This window comes from Lutjanus erythropterus, chromosome 10 (genome assembly GCF_056507025.1).
Source record: "Lutjanus erythropterus isolate fLutEry1 chromosome 10, fLutEry1.hap2, whole genome shotgun sequence".
NCBI lineage: Eukaryota > Metazoa > Chordata > Actinopteri > Lutjaniformes > Lutjanidae > Lutjanus > Lutjanus erythropterus.
This window is the reverse complement of record NC_139326.1, coordinates 8,897,387-8,918,321: the sequence shown is the minus strand read 5'-3', so window position 1 is coordinate 8,918,321 and position 20,935 is coordinate 8,897,387. Positions and strand designations below refer to the sequence as shown.

General features: G+C 42.5%; 1 protein-coding gene across 1 annotated transcript in view; it reads right to left on the bottom strand.

Moving 5' to 3' along the window:
* adgrv1 (adhesion G protein-coupled receptor V1) overlaps positions 1–20,935 on the bottom strand; it is a 162,278-nt gene that overhangs the window by 98,932 nt on the left and 42,411 nt on the right. Inside the window, exons 22-55 of the mRNA XM_084728141.1 lie at positions 18,766–19,139; positions 17,563–17,742; positions 16,231–16,411; positions 15,377–15,570; positions 15,164–15,293; positions 14,803–14,883; positions 14,014–14,153; positions 13,545–13,910; positions 13,148–13,391; positions 12,754–12,969; positions 12,441–12,656; positions 12,108–12,352; positions 11,484–11,665; positions 10,610–11,108; positions 9,990–10,299; positions 9,598–9,807; positions 8,558–8,688; positions 8,341–8,440; positions 8,045–8,224; positions 7,124–7,287; positions 6,767–6,854; positions 5,742–5,820; positions 5,512–5,650; positions 5,227–5,368; positions 4,130–4,395; positions 3,838–4,013; positions 3,148–3,275; positions 2,871–3,052; positions 2,591–2,737; positions 2,420–2,500; positions 2,003–2,267; positions 1,160–1,282; positions 372–594; positions 72–276 (exon numbers count right to left, since the gene is read on the bottom strand). Coding sequence (XP_084584267.1) covers positions 72–276; positions 372–594; positions 1,160–1,282; positions 2,003–2,267; positions 2,420–2,500; positions 2,591–2,737; positions 2,871–3,052; positions 3,148–3,275; positions 3,838–4,013; positions 4,130–4,395; positions 5,227–5,368; positions 5,512–5,650; positions 5,742–5,820; positions 6,767–6,854; positions 7,124–7,287; positions 8,045–8,224; positions 8,341–8,440; positions 8,558–8,688; positions 9,598–9,807; positions 9,990–10,299; positions 10,610–11,108; positions 11,484–11,665; positions 12,108–12,352; positions 12,441–12,656; positions 12,754–12,969; positions 13,148–13,391; positions 13,545–13,910; positions 14,014–14,153; positions 14,803–14,883; positions 15,164–15,293; positions 15,377–15,570; positions 16,231–16,411; positions 17,563–17,742; positions 18,766–19,139 — 6,587 coding nt within the window. The remainder of the gene's footprint in view (positions 1–71; positions 277–371; positions 595–1,159; positions 1,283–2,002; positions 2,268–2,419; positions 2,501–2,590; positions 2,738–2,870; positions 3,053–3,147; positions 3,276–3,837; positions 4,014–4,129; positions 4,396–5,226; positions 5,369–5,511; positions 5,651–5,741; positions 5,821–6,766; positions 6,855–7,123; positions 7,288–8,044; positions 8,225–8,340; positions 8,441–8,557; positions 8,689–9,597; positions 9,808–9,989; positions 10,300–10,609; positions 11,109–11,483; positions 11,666–12,107; positions 12,353–12,440; positions 12,657–12,753; positions 12,970–13,147; positions 13,392–13,544; positions 13,911–14,013; positions 14,154–14,802; positions 14,884–15,163; positions 15,294–15,376; positions 15,571–16,230; positions 16,412–17,562; positions 17,743–18,765; positions 19,140–20,935) is intronic.

Here is a 20,935-nt window from a genome sequence, read left to right as displayed (position 1 = left end):
TAACATAATGACTATTTAACATGATGGACAAATGTACAAGCTTTCTAATAACAAAAGGTTTATCTGCTTACCTGAGCAAAGCCGATGACTCCGTGTGCATCATCGTTAGTTGGGACAATGATGGTCACCTGTCCACCAAATCCAATCTCAGCCCCGCCCTTCGGATTCTTCAGGCTGACCTGGAAATGCTCCTCCTCCTCAGGGATGTCGTCATCTATGATGTTCACCGCTATCTCCAGCTCGCTGTCACCTGGCGCAAAGTGCAGCTCCCCAAAACTGAACGCGAGGAAGAAAACATACAGCATGCATCATTTATTTGCATCTTACTTCTCTCAGAGTCTCTTGTTCTGAATTAAAAACAGTTTTGGTACCTGGGTATGAAATCAGACTGATTGGAGACAGAAGTGAACTCATAAACAGTGGATCTGTTCTCCTCAGTAGAAGCCAGGAGGGTCTTGGTGGTGTTGAGGGACGGGACCATGACAGAGAGGAAGCTGAGAGCTGGAGGGGCCCTCAGGATCATGGCGAGCAGGTTGATGTCAGACCTCCAGGTGTAGAGTGACGAGCCGTTTCTTCCAGCGAGCAGGACATGAACTATGGGAAAGAAAAAGATTTGGCCAATTGATTTTAATAGTACAACCGACAAACAAAGGTCTTAAGTGCTTTTATATAAGTGATAGTTACCATGTGTCCTTTTAGTGAAATAAAGGCCAGCAAGCTCTTGTTTGTTTATTTCGCCTTAAGAAACCACATTTGTGCAAATTTGTTTCACTCTATATTTCTCCCCTGGTCGTCCACAGCACCCCTGCAGAGTCTCTGGGCCCCTCCAGGGTGGCCCACCCCCCAGTCTGTAACCTACTATTCTAAGACGCACATGCACTCTTAATGTTTGACAATTGTGTCTATCATGCAAACTCCAGTTCGGTCTCGCTTTTCCCCAGCTGAAAGAGTTTGTTTCACTATGCTCAGATAACATCAGGCAAACATCTGCCAGAGTCAACTGTGTAGTACAGCACAGTTCCAATGAATGGTCTGCTTTCTCTGTCAAAGCTGCAAACTTTGGGAACCCAGCAATATCAGACAATGCTCCCGCCTTTCTAGTTTTAGTAGTTTAATGTCTGTTGCCCGGTCTGAACTGTAAAATGACATTTATACTTACTGATTCCAGACGATGTGGTGAAGGGGTGAACGGAGGTGAGGCCCGGGTGAGGAATGGACTGATAAAGCCGAGGTGACGGCTGATCTGAGCTCCACTGTAACACCTCACAGGAGGGAGAGAGACCTGGAGAAAGATGCACGAATGCACAGAAACACACACACAGATTAGGGTTCTTTCACGCTAGAATAGCATGTTTATGTAAAGTAAGGACCGGTCTGACTGACACACCCAACACTGACAAATTACAACCTCCGAGTCGCTCAGTGGCTCTGCTCTGCTCCACGCTGAGGCCTTTCCCGTAAACCCACAACAGGTCTGAACCAAGAAAACTCACCGCTTTCTGCAGACTCGGAGAGATTATGTCTCATCAAAATATACAGAGCGTAGTATAAATACATGATCTGGCCAACCCTGTGAATTTTGTCATTTTAGCTGAGACCACATAACAAGGCTGTTTCTTTTCTGTAACAGACACAGAGTTTCTGTGTGCCTTCTAAAGTATCACCGATTTGTTTGCACTATCCCAACCAACATCTGACCGCTGAAAAATCCACTAGAAAGTACAACCACAGAAAATAGCATCTCATTATTGCAAAAACACAACCACCCTCTTAGCATACCATAGAAGAAGTGCACTTGCCTTTCATTCTAGACCATTTTAATGTAATCTCTGCATCTAACTCTTTTGATATAAATATAATATAATATATAATATATATGATATAATTTAGACCGACACATCTGTTCACTTATGTAATATAAAAAGACTGACAGTAAAGTAGTTACTTAAAAGTGCAAGATAAACGTAAAAATATCCAAGACGGATATTGCAAGACAAATCACCTTCAATAACAACCAACACGAGGGTGTCCTCTGCTCTCGTGTTGATTGTCTCCACCTGAACGGCTCTGCCGCCGACTTGCAGAGGCTGTGGATTCTGAAATCTTCCGCCGGTCCACTGAAGCAGCAGGCAGCTGGCAGTCTGTCTGTCCATGCACACCAACAGGTAGAGGACAGCTGCACGAGTGAATGGAGTGACACTGAGGATGTCCTGCTCGAAGTCAAGAGTCTGCAGGAGGGTGAAGGAGCCTCCAGTCCAAACAAAAATCTGTCCATATGGAACAAAATAACAAACCTTGACTTCAGGCATATAAGGCTTGAAATTCCTCTGTAAGTTTTTTTAATATAATACTTGCAGGATTTCAGTTTTATTAATGGTTACCTTACTCATATAAGTTTCATATAAAGGGTCAGGCTCACCTGGCTTGATGCTATGAGATAATCTCTGCCTTCAGTGGAGAAGTGTTTCACATCCAGAGCTTCAACGCCTAAAGTTTGTTCCTACAGAAACCAGATTGTCATATGAAAATAATACAACATAATGCCAGGATCTACAAAAACATGACAGTAATGTTGCACCACGATACTCACCAATGTGACATTGAGGTCCTTCTGCAGTTTGAAGATGCTCAGGTTGGCAGCAGGAGAGAAGGGAGGGCCACTGTGTGTGATGCCGATGTAGGTCGAACCGTTCACAGAAAACCCAACACAAGAGCTGGGGTCCTGAATCCTGACAGACTGTAAAGACCAAAACACAGAGAGAGTTTTATGCTAAAAGTGCAGTTTGTGTTAAATTAGCTAGTTGTTAGTCCCAAGTACATGTATTATATCATGTGGTGGTTGAGAGACAATGCTATTGTTATTAGCCTACCTCTATTGGCACAAAAACACCCTGCCAGCGGTACAGAGTGGCCAAGGTGTAGGAAGATCCAACAACCGGCCTCCTATCAAGCCTCATAGCCAGGAAAGAAGGTCCTTCAGGAAGGGAGCACCAACCAGAGGTGGGGTAGTCCTCAAAGCTCTGGTACACACCCATCACTGAGAGGTGACCCTCTAGAAGAAAAAAAAAAGAATCATAATTATCATTACTTATTGGAAGGAAAGAGGGATGAAAGGACCAACAGAGGAAAAACATTGTTCGGTCTTACCAGAGGCAACAGCTGTGTCAGACTGCGTCTCCCATTCCACACTGACAGCTGACTCTAGACCATTACTGCGAGACACGGTGAGGAAGACTGTTCTGCCACCTTCATCAGCAACCACTTCTGTGTTAGTTCTGCACAGAAAACACACATCGGGTAAGTCTACATAAACATGCTTTTAAATGAGTGTGATTGTGTGTGCCTGTCTGGGCTATTGTTTGATTATTCCAGATGTTTGCTTTTTTCAGATTGGAATTTGATCGTATTTTTATTTGTTAGTTATTTGTTTACTTTGATGATTATTATTTTCTGGTTTAGCAAATTTAGTTTTTGCATGATTAGTGTTTTGTTTTTGTTTTATCTGTGATTTGTCTTACACTGTGGGCACCTGAGGTTAAAGAAGTAAGCAGGAAGGTATAGGATGCACATAGCACAGCAGCAGGAACCATAATATCTTTGTTTTTTTGTTTGCTTGCTTGTTTTTGCATAAATAAAGCATAAGAAATGCAGAAACTTTACACAGCATACATTACATGCTCATGGTGCAGCAGTGGCCCTTTGATTTAAATTTGATATGATTTTTGACAAATGGTGACTAGAATGTGTTTTTGTACACACCTTGCAAATGACATTACATACTGCAAATATTCATGATAATCAAAGTGTCTGATCCTGTTGGTGCGACTGTATTGAGACCTGTTGATAGTAGGGCCAATGCGGAACAAGCCAGAAGGAGCTAAGTTCTCCAGGACGGTGACGAGAGTCTGGAGTTGGTCACCGAGCCGTGCTCCTCCTGTCGGGTTGGACAGGGTCACTGTGAAGGTTTCATTCCCTTCAGGCTCAGCATCCAGGACTGCCCAGATCTCCAGCATCTGAAACAACACAGATACGATTAAAGAACTTCTGACAAATATGTTTTAAACACAAAATACATTTGAAATTAATTTCTGGAAAAAAAAAAAAGAAGTTAATTTTTCTTTTCCCTCACCTTGAATCTGACTCCATCCTCCAGTACAACAAACCCTTGTGCTGGCATCAGATCGCCCTCTGCTAGACTGCCATTGGCATCAGTGATGGTGAACTGAACAGTTACAGTACCAAATGTGCCTTCCTCTGGGTTCCTGACCACGTACAGGGTGGCCACGCTCTCACTCAGCCCCGACACAGATGTGGGCTCCTTCAGTAAGAAATGCTCGCTGGTGTTAAAGGAAATGACGCCATGTCCATCGTCACTGGCCAGGATATTCACAGTCGCTATAAGAAAACAGGAAGATGTATCATTATGTACAATATGGATAGATAAGAATAAATCAGCAATCAACTCTTGTAGACCTTACAGTAATTTCATATTACTAATTATAATGTTGTGTTATGTATGGGATCCAAACAGTAAAAATCATCGTCCTTACCACCATTTTACACTTTTTCCAGCTTCTCTCACTGCTATGACCCGCGATAAATTAAGTGTAATAAACCTTATGTGAGAGATAGAGGCCTCCACTGTTGTTTTTGTATGCTAGGTTACCTTATTGTGTACAATTACTTTTAAACTGTACTACATACTGTAGAAAAATAAGTTAAAAATAATGCTTTAAAATGGATGGAGTCATACTTAAACTCAAGAAAACAGTGCACAAGAATTAATGAGACTTGCTTCTCCTTTTCTGATTGTGTGATTGGAGTTCCACAAGGATCAATCCTAGGACCAATTTTATTTTGCTTATACATTATTGATCTGCCCTCCACGCTAAAACAAGAGAACAAACTGCTTCTAAACCTACTGCAATATCAAAAAAACATGGCCATTCAGCAGGATTATTTAAGAAAAGCAAAGTGATGAGAAGGGACACTGAGATTTACAGGCAATAATAAGTTTGTCAATATAACTTTTCCTCTCTGGTAGACCTGGGGTGCTAAAATAATCCTTTGACATGGTGAAATCTAATGTTTCTAGTTAGCTACAGCCGCTTTGTTAGCATTTCAGCACTTGGCTACATATTGTGGGCCCAATCATTTCATAGGCAATGGAAGCTTATGTTCCACTGTCTTATGCAGTTTAAATCAGAAATGCCTCTTGTAATCTACCTGTGGTGTTTGTACCCAGCTCCAGTCCAGGTGAAGGCTCGGACAGGATGAGCTGGAATCTCTCAGCTCCCTCTGGAATGGCGTCATCTATGATCTGCACTTCTACAAACTTATGCCTTTCGCCATCAACAAACTGGAGCATCTGGGTGGACAGAGGAATTTCCAGATTAAAAAAATGCCATGATACTACACGTCTGTGAGGACTCTCAGTCATCTAGATTATCATGGTATATCCAGAGCAGCTAAGTCATCGGCATCTGGATTTGCTTTAGATTCAGTACGTACTGTTTCACTGGTATTGTAGTCCAGTCCCTGCTGAGCTTCCAGGTTCTGAGCATAGAAGAGAAGAGAGACATTTCCATATGTCCCTTTGTTCCTGTAGGCCACTAGAGTCACTGATCCTATCGTTTCATTCACTTCAAACCTGGAAAACAGGACACAGGTTGGATAAGAAAAGGATTTTAATTAAAGCAAATCAACATAAGAAACGCGTTAAATGTGGGTCAATTTCTTACATGGTGTTTGTCCATTCAATGACGCCTCTGATTCCATCATTAGCAGCAATGCTAACTTCTGCCACCAAACCCTGGGTGTCTGGGGAAAGACAACATAGAAGGCCTTTAGGCTGCAGTTCTTTATAATGACTGTAGTAAAATGTTTAGTATAAGCGCTGACTTCAGTGCTGTAACTCTACAGTGCAAGCACCAACACAAGAGGAAACTGTGGAGGATCTAACTTCCGTCATGGCACATTGGAGCGAAGGATTACAGCTAAGAAGCGTCTCCTGTAAGTGGCTTGGGAGGCTGAGCAGCCAAGTCTTTTGGTTGGACTGATTTATGACCCCCTGAATAGTCTTCTCCCATTCACTCCATGGCCAAGACACTGGGAGGCCGGCTACGGGTTTAGTTTGGCTTTCTCTCTGCTCACCACACAGTGCTACTCGGCTCCCACCAAATCCCCGGGCTTCCTCAATCATGGAAAGCATCAATCTCACCATCCAAGCCACATAATGACTGCTGCCAAAAGAGCGGCCATGTGTTTACTGTGTGTCTCCATGCAAAGGGCCCATAGTATTCTGGGAGCCTCCAAGCGTTTTGTCTACTCATCACTTTCTAAAGTTACTCATTCATAAAGTGGACTGTGGTTTGGATTATGCAAAAGCAGTAGCAGGAACTACCAAGCTCTTTCATGGCGCATTTTGACAGTCAACTACAATGTTGTAGTTTAATGTACCAACATCAAACTGACATTTTAGGCAAAGCTTGTGAACATGTGATTATGTATTTTACCTGGCAATGTGCAATACACAACCTCTACTCATCAAACAGTACATGGTGAGAAATTATAGAAAGAAAAGAAGGAAAGTGACTTCATGAAATTGCACAAAACATAAATATACACCAGGAAAACATAGAAAAAAGAGAAAAACAATGAAAGAAATCAACCAAGAATGTTACATGTAATTTGACGCAGTATTGGTACAACTGTTTACAATGGCTGGATGTGATAAAAGACATTGAGGTGCTTCATTGATCCATACCTAGTTGTGGAGCAGTGGCGAGGGTTGTTATGAGTACTGCTGATGTTATGTTGACCAGGAAAAACTCCTGTAACTCTGGGATGTCATCCTGATAAAACAGATGGAAATTAAGTGCTTTGTGTTCCACGTTTAAACAAACAAACAAAGAAAACAGCATCAGAAAAAGAAGATCTCATATTGGCAGAGATCAAATATCAATTTTGGCATTATGCTGAAACAATTCAAAGGGTAATTCTGGTCTTGTTAAACCTGGGCCTTATTTTTTAAAATATATTTTATATACACACTTTGGTGATTAAAGCTTTCTGGAATTTTCCTTCAACCTTACAGCAAGAAGAAGATAGCATTTGTCTTTACCTCCAGTATGGTGACAGGGATGGCGACAGAAGTCTGTCCATCCTGAAGGATTACAGATCCGGTACCAGAGATGAAGTCCTGTCCCGGGTCAGCAAGAGCACCCTCTACCTGGGACAGATCTTGTAGAGAACCTCTTATAACCTCATAGGTTATATTCACTGCTCCTGTACGCAAACATTAAGGTATAATATCAGTTAAAAACGTAATGGATTATTCTGAAGAAACTGAGTGTGTGAATATTAGATGCTGAACAGTTGATGCTAAACTGTATTGCTGGCTTTAAAAGTTGAATAATCCCAATGATGTTTGAAAATGGGGTACATTTTTAGGTTTTTGTTGGAAATGTCCAATGCTAAACTGAATTACAGGCTAGTAAAGGTTAGAAATGGTCTGAAAGGGATTTAAAAGTTGAATAAATCTCATGGTGTATGGAAAATGTGAATAATTATAAGGTTTAAATGGAGTGTCTGGCTTAGACTATGAATGAGGACATAAAAGTTGAAAAGAATTTGAAACACTGGAAAAGTGGGAGGAGGTCTAATCAGCATGAAAGAGATTTTAAAGCTGAATAATACAAATGATGTATATAAAACGTGGAGTATTTTGACGTTTGTTGAAAAACGGACACCATGGATAAGCAAATGAAGGAGTAGGAATAGTTTCAAAAGTGGGAAATGCTGTAATTAGTATGAATGGTATTTAATAATTGAATAAATCTCATAGTGTTTGGAACATGTGAAACATTATAAGGTCTGAATGGAGTGTCTGGCGTAAAGTATAAATGAGTAGTTAAGAGTTAAAAAGAGTATGAATGGTTGGAAATGTGGGAAAAGGTCTAATTATTATGAATAGGATTTAAAAGTTGAAGGAGTATGAATAATAGCTGGATTCATCTTTGTGTTCATACTGTGGTCCACTGACCTGAGGCTCCAAACTCTCTATTGATGTAGATGTTTATAGTTCTGTCCCGTTCCTCTGTGGTCACCTTGAGGGATGACGGGGCAATGGTCAGCAGCCCGTAAGGCTCGTCGCTGGTGTCCACAGTCAGCACCGCCTCACTGCCCTGAACATCCAGGGCAGCGTGGCCTGTCACAGCAACACCTGTGTGGAAGGAAAATGTTAATCTGTGTGAGATTTCTGACTTTATTTGGAGGTTTCTTCACAAAGTTTTCATGCACAATTATAAACCACAAAGACACTGAGAGGAGATCCATTACCAAAAGTCTGTATGTTGGACAAGGAAACTTTGTATTCATCTTTGTCTTCTGGTGTGGCATCATCAAGAAGCTGCAGGACTATGGTGTCATTTAGTTCCCCCTGTTGGAAACATGCTAAATTATTGATCAACAAAAACAGCAGGTCTGTGCCAAATTCTGCATCGCAATAAAATTGCTAAACATGACTCGATAATGAACTGTGTTCACTTGTGTTCACCTCAGTGAAGAAAAGCGTCCCTGACGTTTTGGTGAATGTCCGGTGTACCAGGGGCCCTTGTACAGTCCAGTCCACAGTAACATTTCCCAAACCAGGAGCCGTCCTCAACACTAATAAGGACAACTTCTCACCTGTAATATCACATATAATACAGAGTCAGCCCTAACACTTAACCCAAGGCAAGAACAATCTTAAGCATTGGGTCTAAATTTACCTTTTTTTTTTGGTTTCTTCACAATATGTGAGTAAATTTAATGAAATGATGGAATCATGAGAAGATTCTGCAGCACAGAAGCCCTTATTAAGTCAATCATACTGACATCTGACTATTACTTGAGTTTAAATATAATATGAATACACATATTGACATCATGTATGGAAGCCCATTTCTGCCAATGTGATGAAAAAAAGAAGGTCCTGCGAGTCATTATTACATTCATTATGAGGCATCATTTTGAGAAAGTTAACTAAGCTGAGTAACTATTTGAAGATAACATCATTATTTCAAGATATTAACTTACTTAACTTACTAATGCATAAGTCATTTTGAGATATTGTCTCATTATTTTGATAACGTTTCTCATTATTTTTAATATTATTATATTTATTATTTAAGCAAGTTATTATTTTGAAAGGGTTTCTCATTGTTTCAAGATACTCGCTCATTATTTCAGGAAAGTTTCTCATTATGAGTTACTTGTTTTGTTTTTTCATCACAGAAATTAGTTTACCTACTAATGTACATGAGCTTTCTTACTCTGTGCATGCCAGTAGAGGAAACTCAAGGACTCTTATTGTGTGGGAGACTTAACCACTCATGCATATATAATTTGAAGATAATGACAGACGACCACAGGGCCCACCTGTTGCTGCATGCTGCCATTATTATGAGTGCATTCCCTTACGTTTTCATTCATGCATAATTAGAACACCTCTCCAGTGACAGCGACAGTAGAAAAGGTTTGGAATGCAAAATATGGTGGTGATAATGTGCTTAGACATAGATGCTATAGACTGAATATACAAACACAGCTACTCACCTTCTCTGGCAATGACAGAACGTGAGTCTGGATGGAATCCTACTATCCCAGCCACGTTATCGTTAGCCAGTATCACTATGGTGACAGTGTCAGAGCTGGGCAGGATTCGACTTCCTCCCTCCGTATTAACCAGACCGATCATGAGGCTCTCATTGTCCTCTGGCTCAGTGTCATCTCTGATTACTATCTCTATTGTCTTCTTCAGCTCACCTGCAGGGGAAAGCACGCTGGTTACACCGGTTGAGTGCACGTGCGAATATTCCTTTAATTCCTACTGTTAGAGAAGTGAAAGCAAAAACCTTCAAATGTCAAGAACTCTGACAGATGCTGACAGTTTAATAGGATGTTGTTAAGCTGTTGGTTTTTACATCATTTCTGCAGGATCCACATACCATCAAAGACCAGAGTCCCTCCGGTTCCAGTGAAGTCAGCATCTGGGGTGGCCTTTCCTCCAACAAACCTCCACTCTACGGTGACGGTGCCCAGATTCCCTCCCCTCCTCTCTATAACAAGGGGCACCACGACCGAAGGCTCCTCTCGAACCTCTAGATAGAGCCCGTCATTAGTGGTGTTGGGACTGAGGCTGTATATCAAAAATACGCCAAACGCATCTCCGTTCACCCCTATAGTGACCACAGCTTTGTCTGGCTGGCCAATCGAGGGCAGGTTCTTCTCAGCCACAGTCAGATTCATCAGCTCTACCTTTAAACAGTACACAAAAAATGTTTTGTCATATAGTTTTTCTTAAGACTCAGTTGACAGGATAAATTGAATGCATATAAAACAAAGTTGACCCTTTCTAAGTCCTGCCCCTTTTGCTCTATGCTCCAATTACAGTCAAGCAAGCTTGGTATCCTGCAAGCTTTCCCCCCCTAGGATGGTGAAGGCAAAACCAACAAATGCAATGAGTATTAGCCAATCAGAATCAGAGCACAGAGCAAAATGGGGTGGGACTTAGAAGGGGCCAATAAAGCATGAACAATGCAGGGAAATATATCTGCTTGGGATTTACCTTTAAGATCTGTATCGCGAAGCTTTCATCCATTTCAGGGAATTTATCAGTCAAGATTGGGACTGTGAGGTTGGCGACCCCTGACCCATCGTCCATTAAGGCACTTTGAGCTGTCACAGGGGTGTAATCGCTCCCAGCCACCGCCTGGGCACTGAACAGGACAGCAGCTGCAGTGACGTTTTTTACATAAGTCATAACCTGAGATCCGGAAGCCAGCTGGTCGGCCCCTGAAGTCACCCAAGTGCAGGACAGTGGAGTCTCCCCTGATGACAGAGAGAAGGCCTGGCAGGCACGCTCTCTCAGGCAAGCAGCAGCACATGCAGCCAGCGGGTCTGTCTGACCAGTGATGTTAACTGTCCTAACTGAGGCAGTGGATGGAACACCTGGTTTTGGGAGGTCATAGTACATCAGCAGGTTCTGTCCATCAGCCAGAGCCAAGCCAACAATGTCAATCTCAGAGGTGCTGTACATGATCTCTAAGCGTCCAAAGTGACCACCTCTGGAATAAAGGCAATGGGGATGGAAAAGGAGGTTTAATGTGAGTAGGGGTACACAAAAAAACTTAACTTCAGTAACACTATGGAGTAACACTATTAGCTAAATAACACTATAGAGTAATATTTGAAGGGGTGTGTATAAGAACGTCATGAACGAGACTTAATGGATGTTTATGACTGCTGTCATTAAGTGTCATTCACTAAATTATGTCATTTTTCATGCAAAGTTGACATTGTTTGAGATGTGTTTGTTATGTTAATGACAAGTATCATTGAATGATTATGACAGTGTCCTGCCAGTCTTAATGCACAGTCCTTCAAATACCAGGCCTTAAAATAAAACCATTATTTTAGAAGATAACAATAATTGAAAGTACCTCCTGCGAACAGTAATATTGGCTCTATAGACTCCTTCCAGTGGCTCCTGCACACGGTAAACAGACTGTTCAAAGTAGACGGTACCATATGGGTTGTCATTTGCAGGCACTATTATGTCAACAGACGTATCGGCTCCAAGGTTTCCTCCATTACTGGCACCAGTGAGCTCCACCTTAATTATCTAGAAAAGACAGAAAGAGTGTAGTAAATATTGCAACTTAAATTATGCAGAATATCTCAAAGGATGTATTATCTTACCTAATCCCATCCCTTTTTGTTCTGTTCTCCAATGCCAGTGCAGCAAGCCTGGTGCTCACTGGAATGAACCTCCTTTCCCATTTTTCTTAAGTTGGTGTTAGCAAAATGCTAGCATGCTGGCATTTTGCTAGCAGTGGCTAACTTAAGACGTAACTACATTTGTATGTTGCATCTACAGGTCAGCATCTTTTAACTGTCTTCATAATATTTTGGTTTTCTTTTCAACATAGTTAAGCCTAGCACATATCAAAAGTAAAGAAAACAGGAAAGGTGTAGGTTGACAGAGGTTTTGCAGGGTATCAAGCCTGCTCAACTGTTATGGAGCAAAGAGCAAAAAGGGAGGGGGACCTAGGACAGCTTCTTACCTCAGTGATTTCAGGTACATCGTCAGCTAAAATCTCCACTTTGAGCGTCTTCATGGTCTCTCCAGGAGCAAATCTCACTTCCCCCGACGTGGGCCTGATGTCCCCCACTGCTAGTCTACCATTCACAGTGGCCTGCCACTGGACTACCACTGTGCCAATAGTCCCAGCATTACGCACTATAGGCAACGTGACCTCGATGGAGTTGGATCCTGGTTCCTCTATGGTAACTGGAACAGCTTGGAAAACTGGGGAAAGATAAAAATCAACTTGTTTAACAGTGATTACGTCTCCAAAAAAAGATGAAAAGACACATCCCAGAGAATGGCTACTAACCAAAGGCACCAAAAGGGTCATCAGAAGGCAGTATGGTGATGATGGCACGTGTGAGGTCCCCCAGCAGAGCCCCTCCAGTGGTCTGGTTGATCAACTCGATGAGAAAAGTCTCCTCCAGCTCTGGGACCACGTCATTGATGACATAGATGGGGACAGACTTACTGGACTCCCCTTCTAGGAGCACCACATCAGTGGAGGCTACGCTGTAGTCCTCACCTGTGGGATTACACACATGCACATACATATGAACACTGCTGGCTCACACACTAATCAGTGGTAAGATTTAAATCCATATTGTGAGTCCAACACTTACTGACTCTGGCGGTCAAAGGCACTGCTCTGAACTTAACAGATACATCAGCAAAAATCCCTCCAACACGCGTGACATTTATTATGGGCCCGACGTAGTGCTCAGCCACACTGACAGCAGATGCTGACAGCTGGAGGACTCCAAAAGCAGCGTCGCTGGCCTCCACTATCACCTGGGCTACAATGTCAGTCTTGGGGCCCAGAGAAGGGGAGTTGGAAACTGGAGGGAAATGATGAGATAGAAAGTAGAGATTATGAGACAAAGTCATAATTATGAGGAAGAACGTCAAAATCAGGTTTACAGGTAGAACTGGGTGTCCACAGGTTGAAGTATTACTACATCTTAAATGATTGTTTCAGGTAAAAAGTTTTACTCAGGGGGAGTGTCAGGATCTTACTGAGCCTCTCCTGTTCTCCTTCGATGAGCTGAACACTGATCAGCTTCACAAACACCGACTCGTCTCTTTCTGGGTCCTCATCATCCAGCACGTGAAGGGTGAGGTTCGCTTCACTCTGATTGGCCAAGAACACAACGGAATCCAGGAGGGGAACAAAATCCCGCCCCTCAGTGGCCCGGCCCACCCCAGGAGTCCTGTAAGGGTTCGGTTCTGCCTCATTTAATGTAGCATACGTGACTCGCACCTAGGATATGAAAATTAGGGAGAAAAAAACATCAGTAAAATTTGGTACATCAACCATCATTTTGGTTTATTTATTTATGAAAGGTCAAAAAAAGAATCATAAGTACTTTCATATGAATACTTCCAATTCTAACCCTTCTACAGTAGGACACACCTGACCCATGAGGCCTCCCTGCCGCAGGATGGTGAGGGACACAGTCGCATCAGCTTCAGGAAGACGGACAGACCTCGTTACATTTGCAAAAACAAAAACACCGTAAGGATCATCGCTGGCGAGCACAGTCAGAGTAGCAGACGTCCGGACGCCTAGGCGACCGTGCGAGACGTTAACCAACGACACGGTGAAGCTTTTGTCCAGCTCAGGGATCTCATCCTGGGCCACAACGATAATGATGTTCTCAATCGTCTGACCTACACCAAGGGTGATGTTCCCAAACCTGGTGAGGAGCTCCCCCTCAGAGCTGGGATCAACCTCCCAGTACACAGTTACATTGGAGAGGTCACCAAAAGACCGATCCACCTGGGACGGAACAAAAAGAAAACATAGCACGATGAGACACACAGTACATCTCCTTGAGCCTCGCTGGAAATGTCCTAATTTTGAAACCGTGTGTCACACTGACCTGCAGGTACACAGAGCTGCGTCCATCTTCAGGTTCTGTCCCGTTAACAGACAGGGAATCCGGGCTGAACTGAAACACTCCGTGGGCATCATCAGAAGCAGCGATGGTCACTGTGAGGTGGGACGCAGCTCCCAAGCTGGCTACACACAAAGCACCAGATATGACCCTGTGTTAATTTTTAGTGACACATTTTGTTGGAAGCAAACAACAAGTACCCAATGCTCAAAGACTAGGAATGGAGATGTGACAATCATCCTCTAATCAATCTTACCCAATGATACATGTCTTCTTACCACTGAATAAAAGCGATATCATGGTCAAAAACATCAGGTTGAAATGGCAGCTTTGTGCAATGTGCAGAGATTATTTCAGAATAGGTGACAGAAGCCCCAGCTACAGTATTTGCTTTTCCCACATCACTCTCCTCCTCGGGTACTTCTCACAGGGGTCACAGAGCAATGTAAATACCACACGCAGTGAAACACACATGCATGTGCACACACACACTCACAACATGTTCAGTTCACCCCAGAATGTCAGTGATACAGGTCACATATGAGTGTTTCCCAGGTTTTACAGTCCAAATCTTGTTTACAAAATTCCATACAACCGTCCAAAAACCACTTTTAGGATTTTCTGAAGCGTAAATGCAATTGCCAGAAGATAAAAGCTAATGTTAGGCTACAAACAAACAATACCACAGTCGCGTGAGTGTCAAATTTTGAGGGTGTGGGTGTGAAGGAGCAGAGACAAGAGGCACTTCGGGGAGTAAAGGAGGGGGAGACTTACCATGGTGGTGATAGGATGGAAGGAGGAAGTCAGTGTCACTCTCCCCACTACCACTTCCTTCACCATGCAGAAACTGATCCACTGACGGATCGAACACGAGGATCAAACAAGGGTCACACCAGGTTAGAGTCACACCAGGAGAGGAGAGATCGAAGGGCAGATGGGAAGGAAGGTAGGTGGGAAGCACACAGGAGCACAGCACACAAAACACATAAAAACAGTAGGGCAGAATACAGGGTCAGTTCAGCTCTAAGAAAGGCTTCTAATAAAAATAAACTCTAAATTATACTCTAAATATATCACACTAATTAAAACAATATCATGTGTTTTGCTATCGTAATTTTGGGCTCAAATTTCTCACCTCCTCCATCAGCGTTGTAGAGCTCCACTCTAAAAATCTTGTCCAGCTCAGGGACAGGATTGTCAACGATGGTCACAGTGATGAACTTTAACCTCTCCCCTGGAAGAAAGTCCAGTATGCCCTCCGAGTCCTGCAGAGGGAATACAGAGAAAGAGAAAAATTGCACTGTCTCTTCGTAAATCAGTAAGATTAAAGACATTACTGGAAACTAACCTCATAGTCCTCGGGGCTGGACGCTGTGAAGGGGGTTGTCCTGTATCCCACCATAACCCTTCCCAGCAGGCCTTGGGCCCTGGCCACCAGCAGACGGACTTGTCCATCTTCCTCTTGAACAGTTATGTGGGCCGGTTCTAACGCTGGAGAGATCAACCCCTCTGCTGGAGGGCTGGGCTCAAACTGCAGCAGGCCTGCAGCAGGGAAAGGTGCGTTTGCGTGAGTGTAAAAAGAGAAGAAGTCGGAGAGAAAGTCATGAGGAGGAGGGAAAAGGTGTGGTGGAAGGAATAAGGAGAGAGAAAATTGTGTTTATATTTAGCAGACTCAATAAGCTGCATGTCACAATATAATCTGATAAATACTGACAGCTTATTGCTAAAAATAGCAACATTAAAAGTAGAACAGTACTATATTTAAACACGAATCTATCATACTGGAGAGAGTGTGGAGTAACAGACCCAGACTGCTCACATGTATTTTGGAAATGCCACAAAATATCAGTGCTTTAGAAAATTATACACCAAACTATGCAAAAGATACTCGGGTTTGATATCCTGATGAGCTGCTCGGTAATTTCGCTGCATGTTCGAATAAAGGATAGGTATCTGGTCAAAATACTGGGCAGTTTTTATTTTATTTTATTTTATTTGTTTATTTAACAAGGACGATGGATATTTATTGACGAGCTCATAGTAGATAGCTAATTTCATCAGCAGTCCCTATGCAGCATTAAAAGCTAGTTAAAAAAAGAAAGCTATCACAAGAAAATAGGGTTACGTGGATCCTACTACCTACCTACCATTTTCTGAAAACATCAAGAAAAACGAATAAAAAGTGAGAATGTGAGGAAATACCATAGGGGTGGTCACTAGCAGTGACAGTGATGGTGTTGACAGAGTTATTTGGGTCTATGCTTGCACCGCTGGTGGGGGTGGAGCCTGGCTTCCCGTCACCGGACTCTGCAGACACCAGTGTGATCTGGAAGGACTCTGCCAGCTCTGGGAGGTTATCATCAAACACCAACAGGTTCAGAACCTAAAAGAAAAATGCTGAACGTTGAGTTCATCATAGCTGGAAACATCATAAACTGGCAAGGATGTGCACGACCCAGGACCAGGTACCCATATACTGAACATCAGTGATATAGTGGAGGTGAGATGCCTGTGCAGAGCCCAGAGGACACTAAAGGACAGCACCCACCCCAGCCGCAGCCTGTTCACCCTGCTGCTGTCTGGCAAGAGATACAGAAGTATCTGCTGTCTTACCATCAGGCTACAGAGCAGCTTCTTCCCTCAGCCTGTTAGTCTATGTGTTTTTACCATGCAGAAAAGTGCCTGACATTATTCATTGTGCTCTCAGGACTTCTTTATGCTCTCTGTCCCAAAGAATTGGACAGAAGCCGGAAAAAGGGCTTTAGCTTATTCTGCACCCTTGACCATGAATTTGTGGCAGAATGCCTTGAAATTCAAGGAACTGTTCTCATTTAATACTTTTAAATTCAAAATGAAAGACAGATTCCCTGTGTTGCACAACTGACCCCTACAGAGTTCACTTTTGATGCAAATTTCAAAGCTTTTTAATTGGATTTTGTCTCCCTTTGTGTCTCTGTCCGGCACTTACTGTCTCGTCCATTCCTTCTATCTGTCTTATTTTTATGTCTATGGCTGTTTATTTATTCAACCAATGTACCATATACAATATTTGTACGTAACATTGTGTTTTGTGAGCAGCAAAAATGGAACTACAACTTAACCTTGTTATACAACCCTGTGTAGTAAAAGGATAAATTAATCTGAAAAAGTCAATAACATTACTATTTTTGATGAAATGTGCTCATAATATCTATGATGTCTGCCACAAGTCTAAAGTATAAGCTCAATAATAAGCTGACACCTGTTGCTTCATCAGTAACTTCACAACCAGCCGACCACTAGGTGGGGCTGGTTGTCTAAAAACGCTGCATTTAGGTGACTATAGAATCCTGCTGTTAAACACTGTTTATTAGCTATCAGTATGCCAATGTGTAGATACAGTTCACACTACATGTAAGTACATCACACTTGCTTTTATCCATGTGGCTCTGGATTAACTCAGAGGGGTTTTCCTCAGCTCATGTGGGATCACATTAACAGGTTCAGCCAGAGAGTCACACACACGTAGTACACAAATACACACAGTACACACACCTCAGAGCGCTGTCCAGGCATGAACAGAACAGCTCCAGTGGCATTGACAAAATCCTGATGGGCCGGTGTCTCTGTGTCCACGCTGTCCAGTTGTGTGACATTGTAGTTGACATAAACGTGGTCCAGAGATCCCCGCATGCGCTCAATCACACAGGAGACAGTGGAGCCCTCCTCGGTGGTCTATGAGGACAAACAAGGGAACAAGTCAGTCAAGTTTTATATATACCCCCAGCAATCGCAATCTGCATGGTGTCTTTTAGAACTTCGATCGGGTAAGGAAAAATTGGCCCTCAAAAAACCCAACCAAATTCTTTCTGAACTGCAAGAGTAATTTAGTTTGTAATGCTTAATTGAACCAGTCTTACTAATTCCAGCACAGTAATAATGTGATTTAGAGAGGCAGCACCTGACAGCCCACATGCCTCAACGTCTATTTATCCCCAAAGGATCGAGGACATAAAGAAGAAGATCCTCGAGTTCTGATGGAATGCCATCCGCAGCCCCGCCACCTGTTGTGCTGATGGAAACGAAGAACTAGATCTCCCGTTTCCAGTGCTGGAACTCCTTCTGCAGGAATGCCCTGACTGGCAGACCTGCTGCAGCCTCGCCAGCTGTCGCTCTACCTGAGAGGGGCCAACATGAGAGCCCACGCATCCAATCCAACTAAAAACGGAGAGCGTGCTCGCCCTGCAGCCAGGCATGAAGAGTGATGAAATATGCAGCAGGACAGAGACTGACAAACCAGCCGGTTTACATTACATGTGTTTCTATCTATATATGAGTCTTCTCAGTGGACACAACTGAGTGATGACAGTGTAGTAGTGGTCCTTTAGCTTTATTCAGAACATTATTGATTTCTTTGGTAAACAGCCATTAAAAATGTTCCTGCAGTGTTTGTGAAGTGGGTCTTTATGAATGTTGATGTAATTTTTAATTCAAAGTTGACATCATTTGTTATGAAACCTTGACATGATCAAACATAAAGAAACTGTTTAGCTTTATGTTTTAACGTCACATTAAACTGTCATATGAGTTTTGTTTTGACACTGATCGTCATTAGACTATTATGACAGTGGTTATGACAGCTTAATGACAGTCTTATGCACGTCCCTTCAAATAAAGTGCTACCTTGAAGTGCTTGTAGATGCTCATAGCAGCAAAAATGGCCCACTAAATGCCACTGACTAAATACTGCGCACTCACATCGGGAATGCAGGCACCGGTGAATCCAAACAGCCCGTTGGCATTGTCGCTCTTCATGACTCGCAGAATAGCAGTGGGTCTGGGGAGAGGGAGGCGCGCTCTGCCTTGAACCGCCACCAGCTGTAGATAGAAGACCTCCTCTCCCTCCTCTTCGTTATCATCCCTGACCTCCACCACAAACGACTTCCGCCTCTCGTCCTGCCGGTACCGCAGGTAGCCCGAGATGTTCCGCAGGTCCGTTTTAGCAGGCTGAGTGTGAAGCTCGTGGATGTGGCTGCGGTTCAGCTTCGTCCTGTACAAGCGAACATCCTGGAGGAGACCGGTGTACCGCTGTTCGCCATCAAGATCGGATCCAATAAACGCCGTAGCAGGTCCTGGAGAAGAATTATGCAGAAAACAGACAGATACACGTAATATCAGAACTGCAACTAACAGAGTCTAAGATTGCGTCCTTAAATGTTTTGCTTTGTCCACAACCAAAAGCTATTCAGTTTACTTTCATGGAGAACTAAAGAAACCAGAAAATGTCCACATTTAAGCTGAAATCAGAGGATTTGGACATTTTCTTCTTAAAAACATACTCAAACTGATTAACCAATTCTCAAAATAGTTGGCGATTAATAAATTAGTGAACAAATAAGACCAGAAACTCAACATATAGCATTACACATTGCTTGTATATCACTGCAATGACAATATTTACACAAACTTATTTTTTTTATTTAATGGCCTTGCTATTTTAAGTCAATTTAAGTCATAGACTGACAAATTTATTTTTAACAAAATGCTATGACATGCATATTTATTTGATTTAATTTAAAAGAATAGTATGCAACGTTTTCCTAAAAAAAGAAAACAAAAGAAAACAAAAAACAACCTATAGATGCATATAAACAAAGTCCCTTTCAATCATCACTTACGACCTACTAGAAATGGTTGTAGCTGCATCTGCTGAAAACCTGCCGTCTGCGTGCATTTCCTTATTTTTCTCATTTTGCTGTGCTCAGGATGCTTTACCGACCCAAAATGTCAGTATTTGATGTTGTGTTGTCTTTCGGTGCATTTACAAACAGCTTGGACAAATTTTACTGATTCTACCTTAAATTGACACCTAGTATTCTGTAACTGAAAGTTTCACTATGGGTTTGTGGTTGTCTTAAGATCTGGTGAGACAATAGCAACTGATTTGTACCATTTTACTAAAAAGATCATATAATCATATTGTTGTTAATGGTGAAACACATTTGGTTGCTGTGCCAGAGCGTGTTGGTACCACAAACAGAATCTTGATTAAAGCCAAATGACTCTTTCTCATTACTCATTTATATACTTACACCTCTCGAGCCTATCGCTTCCTTCACTGGTACAAAATGGGACAAATGCAGGAAATCTGCCACACTGAGCAAGTACAAAGCCCTGACACAAAGCAACTCCTCTGTGGGTTGAGTTACCAGTAGCAGACAATAACACATGACATGATTGATGATTATGTATACATCTACTGTGATTGAAGTTCGCCAAAGAGCCATCAGAATATTTCCCCCTCCGGGAGCTTTTAGGCCAATACAGCCTGTGACTATTGTCTCCCTTAATTAGAGAGAAAAAGAAGAAAAGAAGATGCCGGCTGATTCACTTTAGCAGTAACAATATCCAGCAGAGCTGAGGCTAAGTGGTCACTCAAGCATTGCAGAGTCCCAGTGGTCCTGAACAATAAGCAAGTGACTGAGAGGTGGGTGCATGTGTGTGTGAGGGTGTGCATGCATTGTGTATGTAAGAAATTTAGACTTGTTGTCATTCCATATGTGAACAATGAGAGAGAGGCCTGAAACTCTGATACTCAGGACCCCGACAGTCACATACAAACTCACACATAGACCGTCAATGACATCATCATTACAAGGACATGAGCACAGTATTTCTGCCTGTCTGACACTGACCATGGTGCTGAGACACTGGGTGACTGCTGGCATTGTAAAATCAGTGCGAATGTATTATTAGACAAAATACATTCTACACTGCAAAAATTAAAAGGAGTAACTTCACCGCTTCATATTCCAACAGTTTTCTAATGTTGAATGCCAATTAATCGGTTAATAAGAATATAAGTTATATTGAGCTTTCAAACCAATATGGGACATTTAACAGTGGTACAAAATTAGGTCTCAAAATC